The sequence below is a fragment of the Excalfactoria chinensis genome, chromosome 3 (assembly GCF_039878825.1).
Source record: "Excalfactoria chinensis isolate bCotChi1 chromosome 3, bCotChi1.hap2, whole genome shotgun sequence".
Classification (NCBI taxonomy): domain Eukaryota; kingdom Metazoa; phylum Chordata; class Aves; order Galliformes; family Phasianidae; genus Excalfactoria; species Excalfactoria chinensis.
The window spans coordinates 74,895,121-74,911,324 of NC_092827.1; the positions used below are offsets into that span (position 1 = coordinate 74,895,121).

General features: G+C 37.8%; 1 protein-coding gene across 5 annotated transcripts in view; it reads right to left on the bottom strand.

Annotated features, from left to right (window-relative positions):
* Positions 1-16,204, bottom strand: part of HEATR5B (HEAT repeat containing 5B) — a 48,595-nt gene that overhangs the window by 12,247 nt on the left and 20,144 nt on the right. For all 5 annotated transcript variants that reach the window (XM_072331646.1, XM_072331647.1, XM_072331649.1 and 2 more), the window contains exons 20-31: positions 15,844-16,033; positions 14,333-14,502; positions 12,079-12,223; positions 11,047-11,286; positions 9,644-9,895; positions 7,522-7,703; positions 4,673-4,741; positions 2,718-2,897; positions 1,578-1,815; positions 704-964; positions 309-436; positions 5-149 (exon numbers count right to left, since the gene is read on the bottom strand). In XM_072331646.1, coding sequence (XP_072187747.1) covers positions 5-149; positions 309-436; positions 704-964; positions 1,578-1,815; positions 2,718-2,897; positions 4,673-4,741; positions 7,522-7,703; positions 9,644-9,895; positions 11,047-11,286; positions 12,079-12,223; positions 14,333-14,502; positions 15,844-16,033 — 2,200 coding nt within the window. The remainder of the gene's footprint in view (positions 1-4; positions 150-308; positions 437-703; positions 965-1,577; positions 1,816-2,717; positions 2,898-4,672; positions 4,742-7,521; positions 7,704-9,643; positions 9,896-11,046; positions 11,287-12,078; positions 12,224-14,332; positions 14,503-15,843; positions 16,034-16,204) is intronic.

Below are 16,204 nucleotides of genomic sequence, written 5' to 3' on the forward strand. Positions count from 1 at the left end.
TTACTTAGGGTGTTCCTTTTTTCCTGCAAATAATCTTGAGCTGCTCTTACTATCTGCTGGACAACTCCTGTAACCAATAGTTGGACTGAAGTAGGATCCCACGTCAGGAGGAGTCGGTGAAGTACGCTCAGGAGTTCAACACCAAGGAGCTACAATAAACCAAAACATATACTAATTAAGACTTAACAATTCCCAATTGTTACATCAATTGTTTATAACAAGCAGATACTTCTCTCACAAGATTAATAATAAGTTTTGAAAGATCAAAACCCAGGAAAGCTTGCTGAAGTAATGTGCTCATACAGTACCTGATCCTCTGCAATATGGATCCTGGCACAAGGGGAATCCAATAAAGTGTGAAGTGCTTGTAAACAAGATGTAACATGTTCAACAGGCTCTTCAGGTCTTGGGGAACAGAGAAACTGTATGCTAACACCTGAAAAGAGCAGTAATTAGAAGAAGAATGTTCACTTCATCAGTTATACACAACTACATCACAACTTCTCTATAGAAATTGTTATAATCACACTGACAAATATTCTGTCAAGGCTGTGAAATGTACAACAGATAGAGATATTTCAAAACATTACTGTCTGGACAAATAATGCATTTTAAATTTCCTCAATTTAAACAAATTTCCTTATTCCCATATCATTTAGTAACATAGCATGCTGGTACTGCACACTAAATTCATAGTGCTTACCCAAAATTAAGTGCATTCGATCTTTGTTCAACTCTGGCAAAGACTTAGTGGTAGGTGGAGTTCCAGGTGCCTGGTTTAACATAATAGATGTGGCACGTTTCTGTGAATTAGGCATTGCTGCAGCAGTCTCTTCTGTTGACTCGGAAACACTAAAACCTGTACTGTTTAGCCAAAGTGCCACTGCATGCAGTATAGGAGCCCAAGAGTTTCGATAATGCAGTCGAGCTGTATCAATTGTTTCAGGAGTGTAAAATGCTCCTCCTGTTAAATGAGAAAAATAAAGACCAATTCTGAACCCCCCTGCAAAAGTAAACTGAAATTCTCTGCAAATAATAGGCATAAAGCATGTACTCTAAATTTCTTAGTGTGCTTAATCACGTAGATATTCAGATGTAACCCTTGTTAGTGACAGTCCATCCCAACACTTTTTCTGAACAAGTAACATTAGTACATCTCACAAAGTGCAACGGCCATGATGGAACAGTAAGCAGAAAGTCAAGAGTGGCACTCAAACACATCAGATCTTACAGCATTTTTCATATGGATCACTCAAACATTGTAAGACAGCATCCACTGTAATCTCATGGACTCTGTTTCCTTAAAGTAAACATTTTTGCACTTGATGTCAAAGTATTACAGGTGTAAAAGTGTTACTATTTCGACAAAAATACAGCTTTAATCATCTTCGCAAATCAGACAGAATTTTTTCATTTTAGATTGAAGAAAAAAACAACACACAAACTTTCTATTCCACAAACACAGAAATTACTCGTATTGTTTTTTCATCTATTAAACAAAATAAACAACTCAAAGGTTTTTAATACATCTGCTAGAAGGTTCACTTTGTTCTTTAAAGCAATGCAAGAATATTTACCATCTGGTGGAAGCTGAGTAGCAAATTCAGCCGGTAGGGTTAAAAGAGCATAATCTTTCAGTGCAGCTAACCAGAGACGGCTAAGTGAGGGCAACTCCGGCTGTACAAGTGTTATCAAACTGTCAGGTGGCAATTCATCTACTGTACCAAAATCGTCCTCATCCTCCTCTGTACTCTTTAAAACACGTTTGGGTTTGGCCTCTGCTTCCTTCTTAATTTTCATGGCCACAACGTACACCTAGGGGAGAAACAGAGATAGAAAAATTCACATCATGAAATCAAAACAACAAAACAAAAAAACAGAAAAACAGAAGCAGCCTTTCCCTTAGAGCAATTGTCACTTTCTCAGAGCAGATTAGGTGTGATATACATCAAAATTAAAATGGCTTTTAGTGGGTGACATGAATACAAGAGCATTTATATGTTCATCTTGAAAACATGCTATAAAAGGATTTTCACATCACTATGGGAAGCAGAAGTATCAAGAAAAATACAGTAAAAAATAAGCATTTTTTGAATTAGGAACTTCACACAACAGATGCTCCATACCAAAGCTGAATGTAACAGTATGGGGTGATTAACAGGTTCACATGGCTAAATTGTTGACACTTTCCTTTGCAATTGCAAAATAAATTTCCAAGAAAATTTAATACAAAGCTCCTCAAAGTACTACTCCAAAAGAAATCAAAACATCATTTGTGTAGTTAGACGTGTAGCTTCAAAGCACACAAATAACATTTCAGGAAGGAATACAACATAAGTACTTTCTTTTGTAGCTATTTCAAAGTTTCAGCTGTTCCAGCAATATCTATGTCTAGCCTGCAATTTATTGTGAACTCTAAAAAAATTCCTAGTTGGCTAACTGCAAAATTTTAAGAAAATACATTGTAAGGGTATGACAGTGTATTACAATACAATGCAACACGAAGATACCACCAGACAAAACAGCAGATAAAAAGAAACAAGAAAGATACTGACATGAAAACACACCAAGTAGAACTGCAGCAGGAAGGGAGAATGGCAGATATAAGGCTAACTGACTGACTAGCCAGGGTTTGATGCTGTAACAGGGTAGCAGGGTTTGATGCTGCTGAGGTTAAATCTTTTCAAACATTTGAAGATGTAACAGAAAATGGATACCTCAGCCCATGCTTTTAGAACTGCAAGTTTTTCCATAGTTGTGGCACTTTCCCGGTAAAGCTGGCTGGAGGATCCTTTTCCTGCTTGCACTTTATCCAGAGAAGAGACAAGAAGGTTGTGAACTCGGCGGAGATCATTCAGGTCACTTACAACCCCACTTCCTATCCATGCGCTACATACCTAAACAACAAAGCTTAGAATCATTCTCCATTACAAAGAAAAACAGACAACTCTATAAATAAATAAAAAAACATAGAAAAAAATTAAACAACAAAATCTCAACCATTCTGATATCTTCTTCACTCATGACAACAGAATTGTTCAGGTGAATACTTACAAAGGCAGTGTTTGCAATGGCTACTGATACAATGAAACTCAGTATACATGCAAAATACTCAATTTGCAATTCATAGAGTCATAGAATGGCCTGGATTGAAAAGGAGTTCCAACCCACTACCACAGACAGGGTCGCCAATCACCACACCAGGCTTCCCAGAGCTACACCCAGCCTGGCTTTGAATGCCTCCAGGGATGGGGCATCCACAACTTCTTTGGGCAACCTGTTCCAGTGCGTGACCAGCCTCTGAGTGAAAAAGGTCCTCCTATTCTCCATCCTAAAGCTCCCCTATCTCAGTTTAAGACCATTCCCCCCTGCCTTATCCACTATCCAACCCTTGAAAACAGCCGTTCCCATTCCTGTTCATATGCTCCCTTCAAGCACTGGAGTGCCACAATGAGGTCTCCCTGGAGCCTTCTCTTCTCCAAGCTAAATTCTCCCTAAACAGGTGATCACAAAGTTTGAATTCTATTCCCATGTGTCTGGTCAAATCATTCAAGTAGTATGTTTTCACATTCACAGTGAAGGTTGTATTGCAAAGCAGTAAATAATGATATATCTTCAAAAACTTATAACTCAAATTGCATGTTAAGGCTCCATACTAATGAGAAGCTACCAAAAGTTCATCAACAACTTTAAGAAAACATCCAGAAATGAGTAATATGAAAAGTTTTAGATATGGCTGTGGTATGAAACAAACAGTATCACATTCTAGATGAGTCAGCACCTGACATGGAGTTCAGACAGTTGGGCATCTCTCTACTCCTGCTCTTTCTTACTTAAAATTTATTTTTTAGATTTAACAAACTAAAAACAGGCATTTAAAACTCAAACATCAAACAGATTATAACTTTCTGTCTAGTGCTATGCATTGCCATTCATCCTCTGAAGCATGTTTGCACCCAGACAGAAGATTTTTGGTTTAAATGCAGCTGCTTTTACACCAAAAAGAACAAATTCTGGTAGTGGTTCCACAAGGATGAGAAAGAACAGCAAAATCAAGAAAAAACACAGCAGGGGGAGGGGGAAGAGTGATGGGAAAAAAGAGTTCCCAGACTTTTCTGATGGTAGTCTTGTCCTATTGCTAATTTATTTTGCTTTGAGAGAACCAGTTCTTTTAGGAAAGGCCTGGAACAATGGATATCATCATATCATAGTATCATAGTATCGTGCGAGTTGGAAGGGACCTTAGAGATCATCGAGTCCAACTCCCGGGATTCGAGACCCTCTGTGTAGCAGAGCAGCATTTCTGCCACTTGCGCCACAGGGGGGATTCGAACCCCGGGCCTCTGGTGTTGCAAGCAGCAATTCCACTGCGCCACCGGAGGCACACAAATGATATATTTTAAACAAATACAGCTTTTGGCTGTATTTGTAACAAGTGTAAAATTGACGTGGAGATATAATTATTTTCCGAAAGACTAAAAAGTATATTAACAAATGACTCTAAAAAAGTTGCAAAAAATCTCAGCTTAGGCTTACAATACTTTCCAGCTATTTACTCCTGTTTTCTTCTGCATCGTTCTTCCAACAAGAAGAAAAATCATACACATCCGCTGCATAAACACACCAAATGTATTCAGTTTGGCTTATACCACCTGAACATACTCTTCAGTACCTGGCAGGCCTTGGCAGTTATATCAGATGGTGTGTCTTGGGAAAATGCCGGCCTCAGAGCAGCTCCAACCTGGTAAGAGGAAAAAATGCAACTAAAAACAATAGTGACAACACTCTTCATCTAACCTTGCTTCAGGTTCAGGAATATACACAAAACATGCAAGATAAGACTGTCAGTGTTTATAGTTATACCCTAAAATTACCCTTGCTACTTCGCAAACATCTGCAACAGCATTGTCTAAATGACAATAAAATACTTTTCCTCCTGCTTGTCTTCCCATGGTCTTTTAAAGCCTCAGCTACCTTTGCAAATACATGAAGTTCTCTTCTTCTTGTTAATGAGCATCCCTTTACACATGAAGCTACTATGAATTCAATTTATACTAAAGCTGCATAGACAATGATTTTTTTGAACTCCAACAGAATAAGGCAAAACGAAGTGTTCGTTATTGCATTTACATCATCCCAAATGACAGAGAAAAAAAGAATTAGCCAGTTGTTCTAACACAGGGTTTTTCTGAAACAGAAGGAACCAAGTCAAAGAGACGGCAGCAATAGTTACAGCAGTACAGAAAGAAGGAGAATAAGACAAAAAGAGAATAGGATGAAAGCCCATCTTGAAGGAGTATTTGTGAATTCTGAAAACACAAAAGAAATCAGAAGAAAGCAGATAACCTGAGGTGGGGAAAAAAAGCTAGGAATGGTGGTGCGTTAGAGAACTGTGGTAGACACAGATGATATAGAATAGCAAAACCTGACAAGGTTAGAGGAAAGCAATGCAATCCTAGGAGTGATTCCAGAGTTAGCCATGTCATTCCAGTGGAAAGGGAGAAAAAGCCCTTCACTCCTTTTAATATATTTCCAATAGGCAACAGATTTAGAGAGCCCATTTCACCCTCCTAATTCTCATACCAAATGTCCCTACTCAGAAGTATGATTCCATGTGAGAAACAAAGTAAACATTATGAGAGATGCTCACAGATTCTTCCATGGACCATTGCGCTAATCTAGACTATTCTTAAGTTAAATTGCAGTCTAGAAACCACATGCATTTAAAGACTTAAAGAGATTGATCAACGCACATCAGCAAAACATAACTGGTGTGTTCCAGGACTTGCAAAGCAACAGAAAATCACAGTGTGAATATTGCTACTAAAAATCCTACAATGCTGTGAAAACAGTTATTTAAGCAGAAAAATGACAAATTTCATAGTACAATACCCCTTTTGCACACAATACAGCCACATTAACATCAGCTGATGGTAAAATTAGTAAAGGGACCACAAAGAGAATAAATGAGATTCAATTACATTAAAATCAGTTTGGTTATGTTTTTTGTTTTTTGTTTTTTTTTTGTTTTTTTGTTTTTTTGTTTTTTTTCATTTTAAAATGATGCTTCAACATTTTATAAATTGCTCTCTTGTAATTATTAGAATCACAGAATGGCCTGGATTGAAAAGGACCACAATGATCATTTAGTTTCCCCCCTGCTATGTGCAGCGTCACCAGCCACCAGACCAGGCTGCCCAAAGCCACATCCAGCCTGGCCTCAAATGCCTCCAGGGATGGGCATCCACAACCTTCTTGGACAACCAGTTCCAGTGTGTCACCACCCTCTGAGTGAAAAAAAAAAATCCACCTAATATCTAACCTAAACCTCCCCATCTTAGTTTAAGGCCATTCCCCCCTGTCCCATCACTATCCACCCTCGTAAACAGCCATTCTCCCCGTTCATACACTCCCTCCAAGCACTGGAAGGCCACAATGAGGTCTCCCTAGAGCCTTCCCTTCCCCAAGCTAAACAAGCACAGTTCCCTTAACCCTTACTTATAAGAGAGATACTCCAGCCCTCTGATCATCTTAGAGGCCCTCCTCTGGGCTTACTCCAAGAACTCTGCAACCCAGGCCTGGACACAGTACTCCAGATGGGCCCTCAAGAGCTGAGTAGAGGGGGACAATCACTTCCCTCTCCCTGCTAGCCAAGTATTAGCATGGGAAAGATCCCCTCCCCTTCTCTCAAATAGAACACCTGACCAAAAGAAAACTCATTCTTGCAGGCATTCATCTTACGATAAATGTAAATTCTGAAGTCATTGGGATAAATCACACATACAGTTGTTTCCAAGACTGAGATCTTTTGAATTAAATGCAAGAATTAGCAAAACTGATTACAGATGCAAGCTGATAAGAGTGAACCAAGAAAACTAAAAGCCCACCCTGCAAAGCCCCAGCCTTAAGCCTGACTCATTCTCACAATCAGGCAAAAGATTAATTTTATGCAGGTTATATATTTTCAACTATACTGTAGTAGTGATATTTCAGTATGATATGGAAAACTTATGATATATTTAGAACTGTGAAAGCAAAAGACAGAAGAGTTAAGTTATGCAACCAAATAATACATTAATCCCCCAAACCAAAACTTCAACTGCTCACCTCCCATTCCCATACTTTAGTCATTTTTGTTCAAACAAAAACATATTCATTACTTCAAAAAAAACTAAACAAACAGATTTATTAGATTCATTCTGGAAATGAACCAGTGTTATTTTCAAATTCGTCATTCTACAAATGAAATAACACTCTTGCCAAAAAAATCATGTTTAATTTGTAGCATTTGGCTTTCAAGAATCAATAGCTACTGACTTTTTAATTTCATCAGCTAATAAATTATGATAAATAGGAAGAGATGCACGAATTTTGAAGAGGTAAATAAATCTGCCTCTTCAGTACATTTTCCAAACATAAAACCTCTTCACGGGTCTTTTGAAGTAACAAAATGTTCTCAAAGCTAATTCCAGCATATTGGCATAAATATACAGTTTCATGAAGTTATAAAGAAGGTCTCACATTAGCCTGGTATTGCTCCAGTATCACGTGGCCTGGAAACTCTGGCTCAGGAACTGATGCAAATTTCTTGATAATGTCTTCAAGAGCTTGAAGACCCGCCATTCGTAACTGGTTGCTGTGATCAGTTGCAGCCATGAATGCCATTCGAATAAGGTCAGAGAGATGGAGTACTAAGAAGTCATCTTAAAATAGAACAAAAGAACTATTTAATAACTTAAAGTATAGCTAACATGACAGATATTTGTAATATTTTCCTAACAGAGATGTACAAATTTCACACGTTCTTTTCCAAAGGTACATATTTAGGAAATAGAAGAAATGCAAGAAAGAACATAACCTATTTTTTTTCCCCACCTCCTTTAAACTGGCATAAGAACATGTACGTCAAGACAATCTTAATTTTTAAGCACAAATTTGAAACAAAGTAAAATATGAGACAGAAAAGAAAATGAAGTGGAGAAAATGTTTTAAATGTGGCTGAGTAGTTTGTAAGAGGTTGGAACATTCAGTAAAATGGATTTCATGATTCCCTTCTGCCCTACTTATACAGAGAATCTTCAAGGCAGTTCTTGAGTCCTATGCTTATAGTGACCTCTGCTGACAGAAGAAAGCCTCGTCAAATTTAAACACGTAAGAACCTTTCTACTTCTGCACCCAAGGGCCACATCCAAGACCCACATCCAAGGCCATCAGCAAGCAGGCACCAACACGCAGAGAAAAGCACCAAATAATTCAGTAACACTGTGAAAGGATTTTTCTTCTGTTCATTGCTCTCTTTGCTTTCAACCTGATATTTTGCAATATGGAAATAAATTATTTAAAAACGTTAATATCCAGGGCAATTAATTAAAAAACAAAATCACAATTTTAGCTCTAGATCTTTCCAAGTCTGAAGACAGAAGAAAATTCATTTAATAGCTGAAAGTTTCAGAGGCATGCAAGCGGTAAAGACTGTCATTAATTCTTTAGATCAGCACAGATAAAGTAGTGCACACTAAATAACTTGTAAGTTGAATCTGTGGGTTGAGGTTTGGTGAGTTTTTCTTTTATGATGATACCAAACAAATCAAGCTGACATGCAGTAAATTTAGAGATGCATATTCTCAGGATTATAATGTGCAATCCCCTGAAGGATCCTATGAAAAAGCAGTTCTTTCATAATTTTCCTCTAAACACAACATCGTATTCCCAAAGCTCTTCCCTCTCACTCTTCAAACACTGATCCCAGCCTCTAATCAAGTAAAAGCCAACATTCTCAGCAAAACCAGTGCACGATTCTGGAACCAGACACATGATAAATATCCATATCAGAACAGAAGCCTGTAACAGCACATGTCCTAAAATCCACAAACCCTATGCACTATAGGATCTTCACATAAGGCATTCAGCCTATGTTCACATAAGCTCCTCATGAACACTATGCTACACAGCTGAAGGCAATCACTATGCACCAGAGCCAATACACACCGATGATCAAAGGACAGAAACTTCCTGCTACTAGTTTGAAATTGTTTTGTGAAAAATGTGTTATGTCATTCCCAGCCTCTCAGTTATGATTCCCCAAGTTATACAGATATCTTGAATACATGATATTTGTCAGCCTCATGGATACCAAAAGAACTTTATAAAGCAGCTGGGTTCACATCCCTCACACATCCCCTCACTCTACTGCAGCAATATTACCTGGCTGTATCTTCTTTCCTACCTAGCACTCCTTTGCTGGGGAAATGCTAAAATAATAGGAATTGAATATCATCACAATCATTAAGCTAAACTCAGATAAACTATTCCCAGCTTACATTTTACCAAAAGTTTACTCCTATTACATACTAAAAGAAAAAGAGTTTGCAATCCATTTTTTCCCTCCCACTCCAAAGCAGATCAGTCTGTTAAAAGTTATATTCTCGAGCAAACATCACTTCATGCTCATGTGTTAACTGTAATGGTTACATAATTACAGCTTTGGCCTTTTTCTATTTCCCCTGTTTTTAACTGTTTGAATGAAAGGAAGTTCACTTTCAAAGAGCTTACATTTTTATATTGGTTATGTAATTTTTAAGCTGCAAAGAAGTATCAACAACAAAATAAGTAACAAAATTAAACATGAACATTCTATAATTACTTTTTGGGTTTTTCAGTCTGGCTGAACGAGCCAGTGCCAGATCAAAGTGTGCCTTGTTTGCATTCTCACACAGCATGATCACCCGGCACAGGCAGTCGGCTGCAAAAACACGAGTTGCCCAGCGAGGTGCTACAGAAGGCTTGGTTTTATCTTCTTCTCCCAGGGTGGTAAACATTGTATCGTCATCCATCTCATCCTTCTTCTCAGATTCCTCATCCTTACCTCCTCCCAAGGGAGCTGCAGTGCTCATGTCTACAATAAAAAACAATTTTAAGAAAATCCTGCTGTTGAAAACTAGGGATGACTAAGAACATACTCAAGCCCTTTAAGATTGTAAACGCACTCGCTTGGTGAATATGGTGATGATGGATTGATGGTTGGACTTAGATGCCTTTTCCAACATTAATGATTCTATTATTCTAAGAGCCAAGATATTCAAAAGAGAGAGAGGCTATGGTAAATCAAACATGGATGAAGAAAACTTACAACAGGAATGTTTTGAGAAATCAATCAGGAAAGATTGTGTACATAATTTGTAAAACTCTACTTAAAAAGCAAACTAGACTTTGTTCATATAGCACTCAGTGATATCAACGAGCGCAAAATGAAGTTGCTGGCTTAAAATACAACTGAGATAAATTCATCTAAATAACATCACGGATTATTTCATCTACTAAAAAGATTAAACAGAAATCAGACATTCGTATTAAAAACTCTAAAATCCATCCCACATAAAGTATGGAAAGAACATCCCATCTTCAAACTCAGGAAGTGAGGTCTTTCCCACAGAATAGATAAATGGGAAATATATTGCATAAAGAAGTGACTGGCAGCATTACTCATCAGTAAACACAAAGACGAGAACCATTAGGAAAAGCTTCAGGATGAACTCACAGTATGCCAATAAATAAGCACAAATGCAAGGCAAATTAGCAGGATCTGCGTCACAACTATCCTTCAAGCTGAAAATGAGGTTTAAGGTCTCAGAGGACAAGATCTTTGCAAACAAATCTGCAAAGCTGAACAACATGCAAAAAAGTTTCATCACCATGGTAACCCATCTTCACATCAGTAGCTCAAAGGGAATAAAGAAAAGCTCAGAGCATGTACAGCACTGTTCCTTCCTTGTGGGTCTGACGTACAAACACTAAAAAGCATTCGTCTGCTTTCACAATTGGCAGCAACTTTTTTTTTTTATCTTAAAAGAAACCTTGGTTTTAAAAATGTAACAGAACATTGGTGATTTCATCTGGGTACTTTTAATGAATAACAGTCAAAGTTCCACATGCAATAGAAGCAAAATCTTAACTAGGACAAAGGACGAGCTCAAAATAGATATTTTGCCAAAAGATGCTAATACTAAAGACACACCAACTTTTATGTGCATGCTATAGAACACTTACCACTGGAAGCTGCAAGGACATCCTTACAAAGCATTAGCCAGTGAGAAAGGTTTTCTACTGCCAGAGATGAGAGCATATGTCCCAAAGTATCATGGATATCTGAGCACAACTTGCGATCTGTTTCTCGATCCAGCATACCAAAGAGGACACCTTCCAGGCCCGTCTCGGTTATGTTAACACCCTGATGCCGCGAATGACCATCTCGCCGAGAGCCAGCTCCAGGTGTAAAGGTATTGATGTCTGGGAAATGATAATGACAAATCTTTTCTGAAACCAGTAGCTCCATTTTATAATTTGGAATACCAAATGAGTATTGGAACTGATTTTTATATATATATATATATTTATTTATTTATTTTTAATTTTTTTTTTTTCCCCTTTTCCTTCCAAGGCAAATAGCAAATTGTGAGTATTACTCCCTAAAATAATTATTATCTATTTCCCTTCAAGGTACACATCCCACCAATTCATAAACACTAACAATAATACTTGACTCTGAAGAGTTTTTCTAGAGATTAGTAGGATTTAATACTAATTAAGCTTACAATTCTACATTCTTCAAAAAACACTGTGCTGATCAAAACTGCTGAACTTCCTATTTTCAGAAAGAACTGATGCATGTCAGCACTGAACCAATCAGCACAGCCCAAACGCTAGGAGATGTGCTGCTAAGAGAATTAAATACAACTAGTTATCTCCAAACAACACACAGTTAAGTCAATTTTCTACAGAGTAAGCTCTAAAATACTTGAAAAACTGTAAGACGTTCCTACTGTATATACACTGTATTCCCTATTTGATTTCCATCAGTCAGTAGGGCAGAAAAGGTTAAGTCCAATTATCACAGGAAATGAGATGACAAATGAAATTCAAGAGGCAAGGAGAAGTGAGGAGAAATGCTTTAGAGTATGTAGGGATGGTTATAGAGTGTTTTTTTTTTTTCTTCCTGAAGGCAAATCACACAAGTGAATGAATACATGCACTCAGCTGTCTCCCCAAAAAAACAAAAAAACACATGAAAGAAGTACTTACTGATGCCACTATTTTCTTTGTCTCCAGCATTTTTTGCTAAGCTCATGGCATATTCACAAACTTCTGCTGCTTCTCTCTGAGCAAGCTGTCGTAAACACGCAACTGCAGCCCGGCGAAGCAGCAAGTGGGAGCTGCACAAGTGAACCTAAATCAGAACCATTGCAAGTGAGTGAACTGCACCCCCATATGAATAAGTGCTATGAAGGACTGCGAGTATTCTATTTTCCAATTACATGCCCCTGTGTGAGCCACCAGGTATTAAGCTCTTCACAAGATCTTGAAAGTTCACAAGCAAGCACTTATTGAAAGCACAAGTTTGAAAATAAAGCTGGCATATACAGAGCTGACAGTTGTTACCTGTCAAAAGCTTTAATATTAGAACTACTGTGTCAGTATGATTTTAGACAAATTATACTTTCCAGTCTGTTTCACACTGAACACCAACTCCACACCATATTCTGCCATAGCTACAAGTCACTTTTAAAGAGACCACACAACTACCATAAAATCTTCCATTTCAAGCATGCTCCAGAATTTATAGCATATGTCTTTATATGTTTCTGTCAAGACGACAGCTTCAAGTCTCTTTGCTAACAGATACTGGGCTTCTACTTCCTTTTGAATCACCTCAAGTACAAGCAAATATTTTTCTTAGGAAGAATCGTGCATGGTAACTATTTCCTTGGGAGGTAGTAGCTGTACACAGAACTGTATGTTTTTCCACAGTGGAAGAGATGATGAGTGCTCTTTAAGAAACAGACTCTTTATTTACCCCGGGGAAATTGTTTTTAATAAACTGAATACACATTTGCTTTCTCAGTATTAAGTTATTATGTGGATGGAAATTGCAACCCTAAATGAAAGGGTTTTATAGTGTATAAAGCACTTTAACAGTAGATCTTTATTCCGGTCATGAATATCCAAGACTTCGATGCTGAAGAAACAAATGCACATTTATACAATCCTCTAAATATCACACTGAAGCATTTCTTGTTTTTGGTTACAAAACAAACAACCAGTGGTTATGATGCCAATGCAGGAAAGCAGAAAGTAACTCCATGGTTTAATTTTGATACCTGGCATTAATTCCATACAAGAGCAGGTTAGAACGTAATGAAAAGTTTGTTAATAGGGAAAGACAAGGTAGACTTTTCCTACCTAGCTATAAGTTCACAGTATAAAGAAGCAAACAGGACAATTCAAAGGAAAATTTACCAAATTACACATGACTTGGAAGTAAAGAATATGAAAGAAGTGAAGGAAAATAGCTTTTATTTAATAAAGGATCATTAGAAAACATGAAACGGATAGCAGAAAGCCTAGGAAAAAACTTTCAAAACAGTACTGGTCACGCCAGCAGTAACTTCATTTTTTATTACTCACTAGTGCTTACAAGGCAACTAACTCAAAGAACTATTTGCCACATTGCACACAGTATTCATACAAAAGGGCCTAGATATTTCTGGGTATGTTGCAACACTGTCATGCAAAATTCTGTACAAGGACAAGAGCTGCACAGCATCATTCCAGTGTGCGTGGGAAAGTCAAAGTATGCATGCAGGGAAACGCATGTAACAATGCAAGGATGTCTTGGGGAAAGTCAGGAAGGGAGACTAAGAAAAAGTTCCAATATTGACGTAAGGTAATACAGAAACACTCATTTCACACTGAATAATAAGAACAACTCAAAAACACTGAACAGATTTCAGGAAGAAGCTTTCCAAACTTCTCAGCATTAGGCTGCTAAAACCCCTTAAAATAAATTAAAAAATAAATAATAGTAATAAAGAAACAAAAAGGATTTGCTGACAGAACACTACCACAGGGAGAAAGCAATGCTAATCACAACAGCAGCACAAGAATTTGAGCATCAGCATCTACTACGCTGACAGTGGTAACAACAAATCCAAGACCTCCCACCTTCCCCAGATTCACTTTCTTCCCTCTGTGCATGCAGTCAACTGGAAGGGATGAGGCATTTCAGTATCTTTTTATTGAATGTTACCATATAAATTCTTGCTAGCGTGCTGCCAGAGTGAATCCAGCCTCATGATATTAATTTGGGCAGCATTCTGAAAAGCATCTAAAAGAGCTGGGGGACAGATACTCCTTTGCTGCACTCCAGTGTTCTGCAGATGTCACTTTTTTGTTATGAACGGGTACCCTTGCCATCTTACAAAATGCCTCTCCTGTGCCCCTTGCTAGACACACATATAAAACTTGGAGAAACAGAAGGCATGCATTTTGTACTCACACAAAGACTGGGGACCAGACTGGATAGGTTGACATGCCGTGGTGCAAACATATGGAGCTGCTGAAGGCAGGATATGGCCGCTGCCTGAACGAGTGAGTCTGAATGGTCCTGTGTGATTGCACATCCCACCAAACAGGATGAACGGATTGTTGAAATTGTAGCTCCATTACCTGGTGATACAACGTGACATCCTTAACACAGCAAGACTTCTGTATGACAGCAGTAGGCTTTAAATCTTCAACAAACATTCTGATGCACAAAAAGTTGACATGAATTAACATGTAGCTTTTCTTGACTTCCTACTGAAAAATGGTACAACTTGAAAGAACCACTACAGCATGTTCCAGTATCTCAGTATTTCAGCATCTCAGTATTTCAGCTCGGTTAAATAACATTCAGTGCAAATGAAATTTTGGATCAACTACCTTCAAATGAAAATATTTTGAAAATACCTCCCCAGGACATAAAACCAGGAAGGGTAATTGAATTTCAACAGTGATTATCTACCATTCTATGATATACGGGCAATATTTCATGCACAGAACCATTTTCTGAAGTGTTAGGCAATGCTTTTGCTAGCATAGATACTAGCTAATTTTGGTTAGCTCCATTGGATGAGTCACGTTACTCTAACAGAACACATAGTTTAAAGAGCAGAACTTAATCTGTAAAATAATCCTGTAATTAACCTGTATGATGTTGACAAGAACTTTCTGAATTACAGAAACTGCCTGCAAAAGACTTTCAGTATAAGGATGATGCTTATTAAAAGGTGTCACAACATCCCAATTCAAATAGAGAGCAAGCAGACACTCAAGTTAAATCAAACCATCAAGAAACTTTCCCATAACAGAAATGTATGTCCAGTTTTTCAGAATTTTAATTTCTCAAGTGGCTCTATGACACTGTCTTGACCAGCATAAAATACTGCTAAAGAAATCCCAGTAGGACTCAGACCATATTTTTGCCATCTCAGCCACAGAACTTCAGATACAGTTAGGTCTGAAAAAAACCCTTACTAGTTAAGATAAAGTACCATGATATAAAAATATCAAGAATGAGTGGAAACTAGTTATTGTTCACAACGCCAACAACTATGCCCAACTTAAGTTCTTGTTGTCAGTCAAAAATAAAGCTACTAATGTGTTGAAGAAGTAAAGGAGAAACACTGCCTCTTGTACTACACAGAACATTTCTGGCAATGGTGCTTCCCATCTTTTACACAGAACACAGTTGCTATAAAAAAGGAACACCATAAATTGCTGAAGCACCTTCATACAAATTTCAAATTGATGGGAAAAAAAATAAAAATAAAAATGAAATGCCATAAGAAAACACCACCACGTATGTTCAAAGTCAGAATTGAAGTTCTGTGCAGGACACTCTGTTAAATCCCTTCCCCACACCTTTCAAATGCAACAGACAAAATTTGACTGTCCTCCATTTCAGATTGAGATTAATTGGCTTTATAGAAGTTTTTATTCCTCTTCAGAATTCCTCTTCACACTGACCTTGCAGCTCAGGCCCAACAGTAGTTATTATAGCTCCAAGACATCGGCCTAAGCATTGATGCACTTCTGTATGTGATGGTGGAACAGTTAAGAGTAGAGTAAGAACTAGCGAAAGTGTTGGCTCCACATATCCACGGTACATTGGTCCGCTAGAATCAACTATCAAGGCAAGTGAATGGAGAGACCAGGTCTATTAGAGAAAAAAAGAAAAAAAGATTTTTGTGTAATGTATTTAGGAAAGTTACAGAAACCTACATGTAGACTGAGCTTAGTTCTGCACACCCCTGCACATCTAGTTATCTTCTCTGACTCCAGAAGGGTTTCAAAGATCATAACCTCAAGCAATCACCTGGGAGTTGAA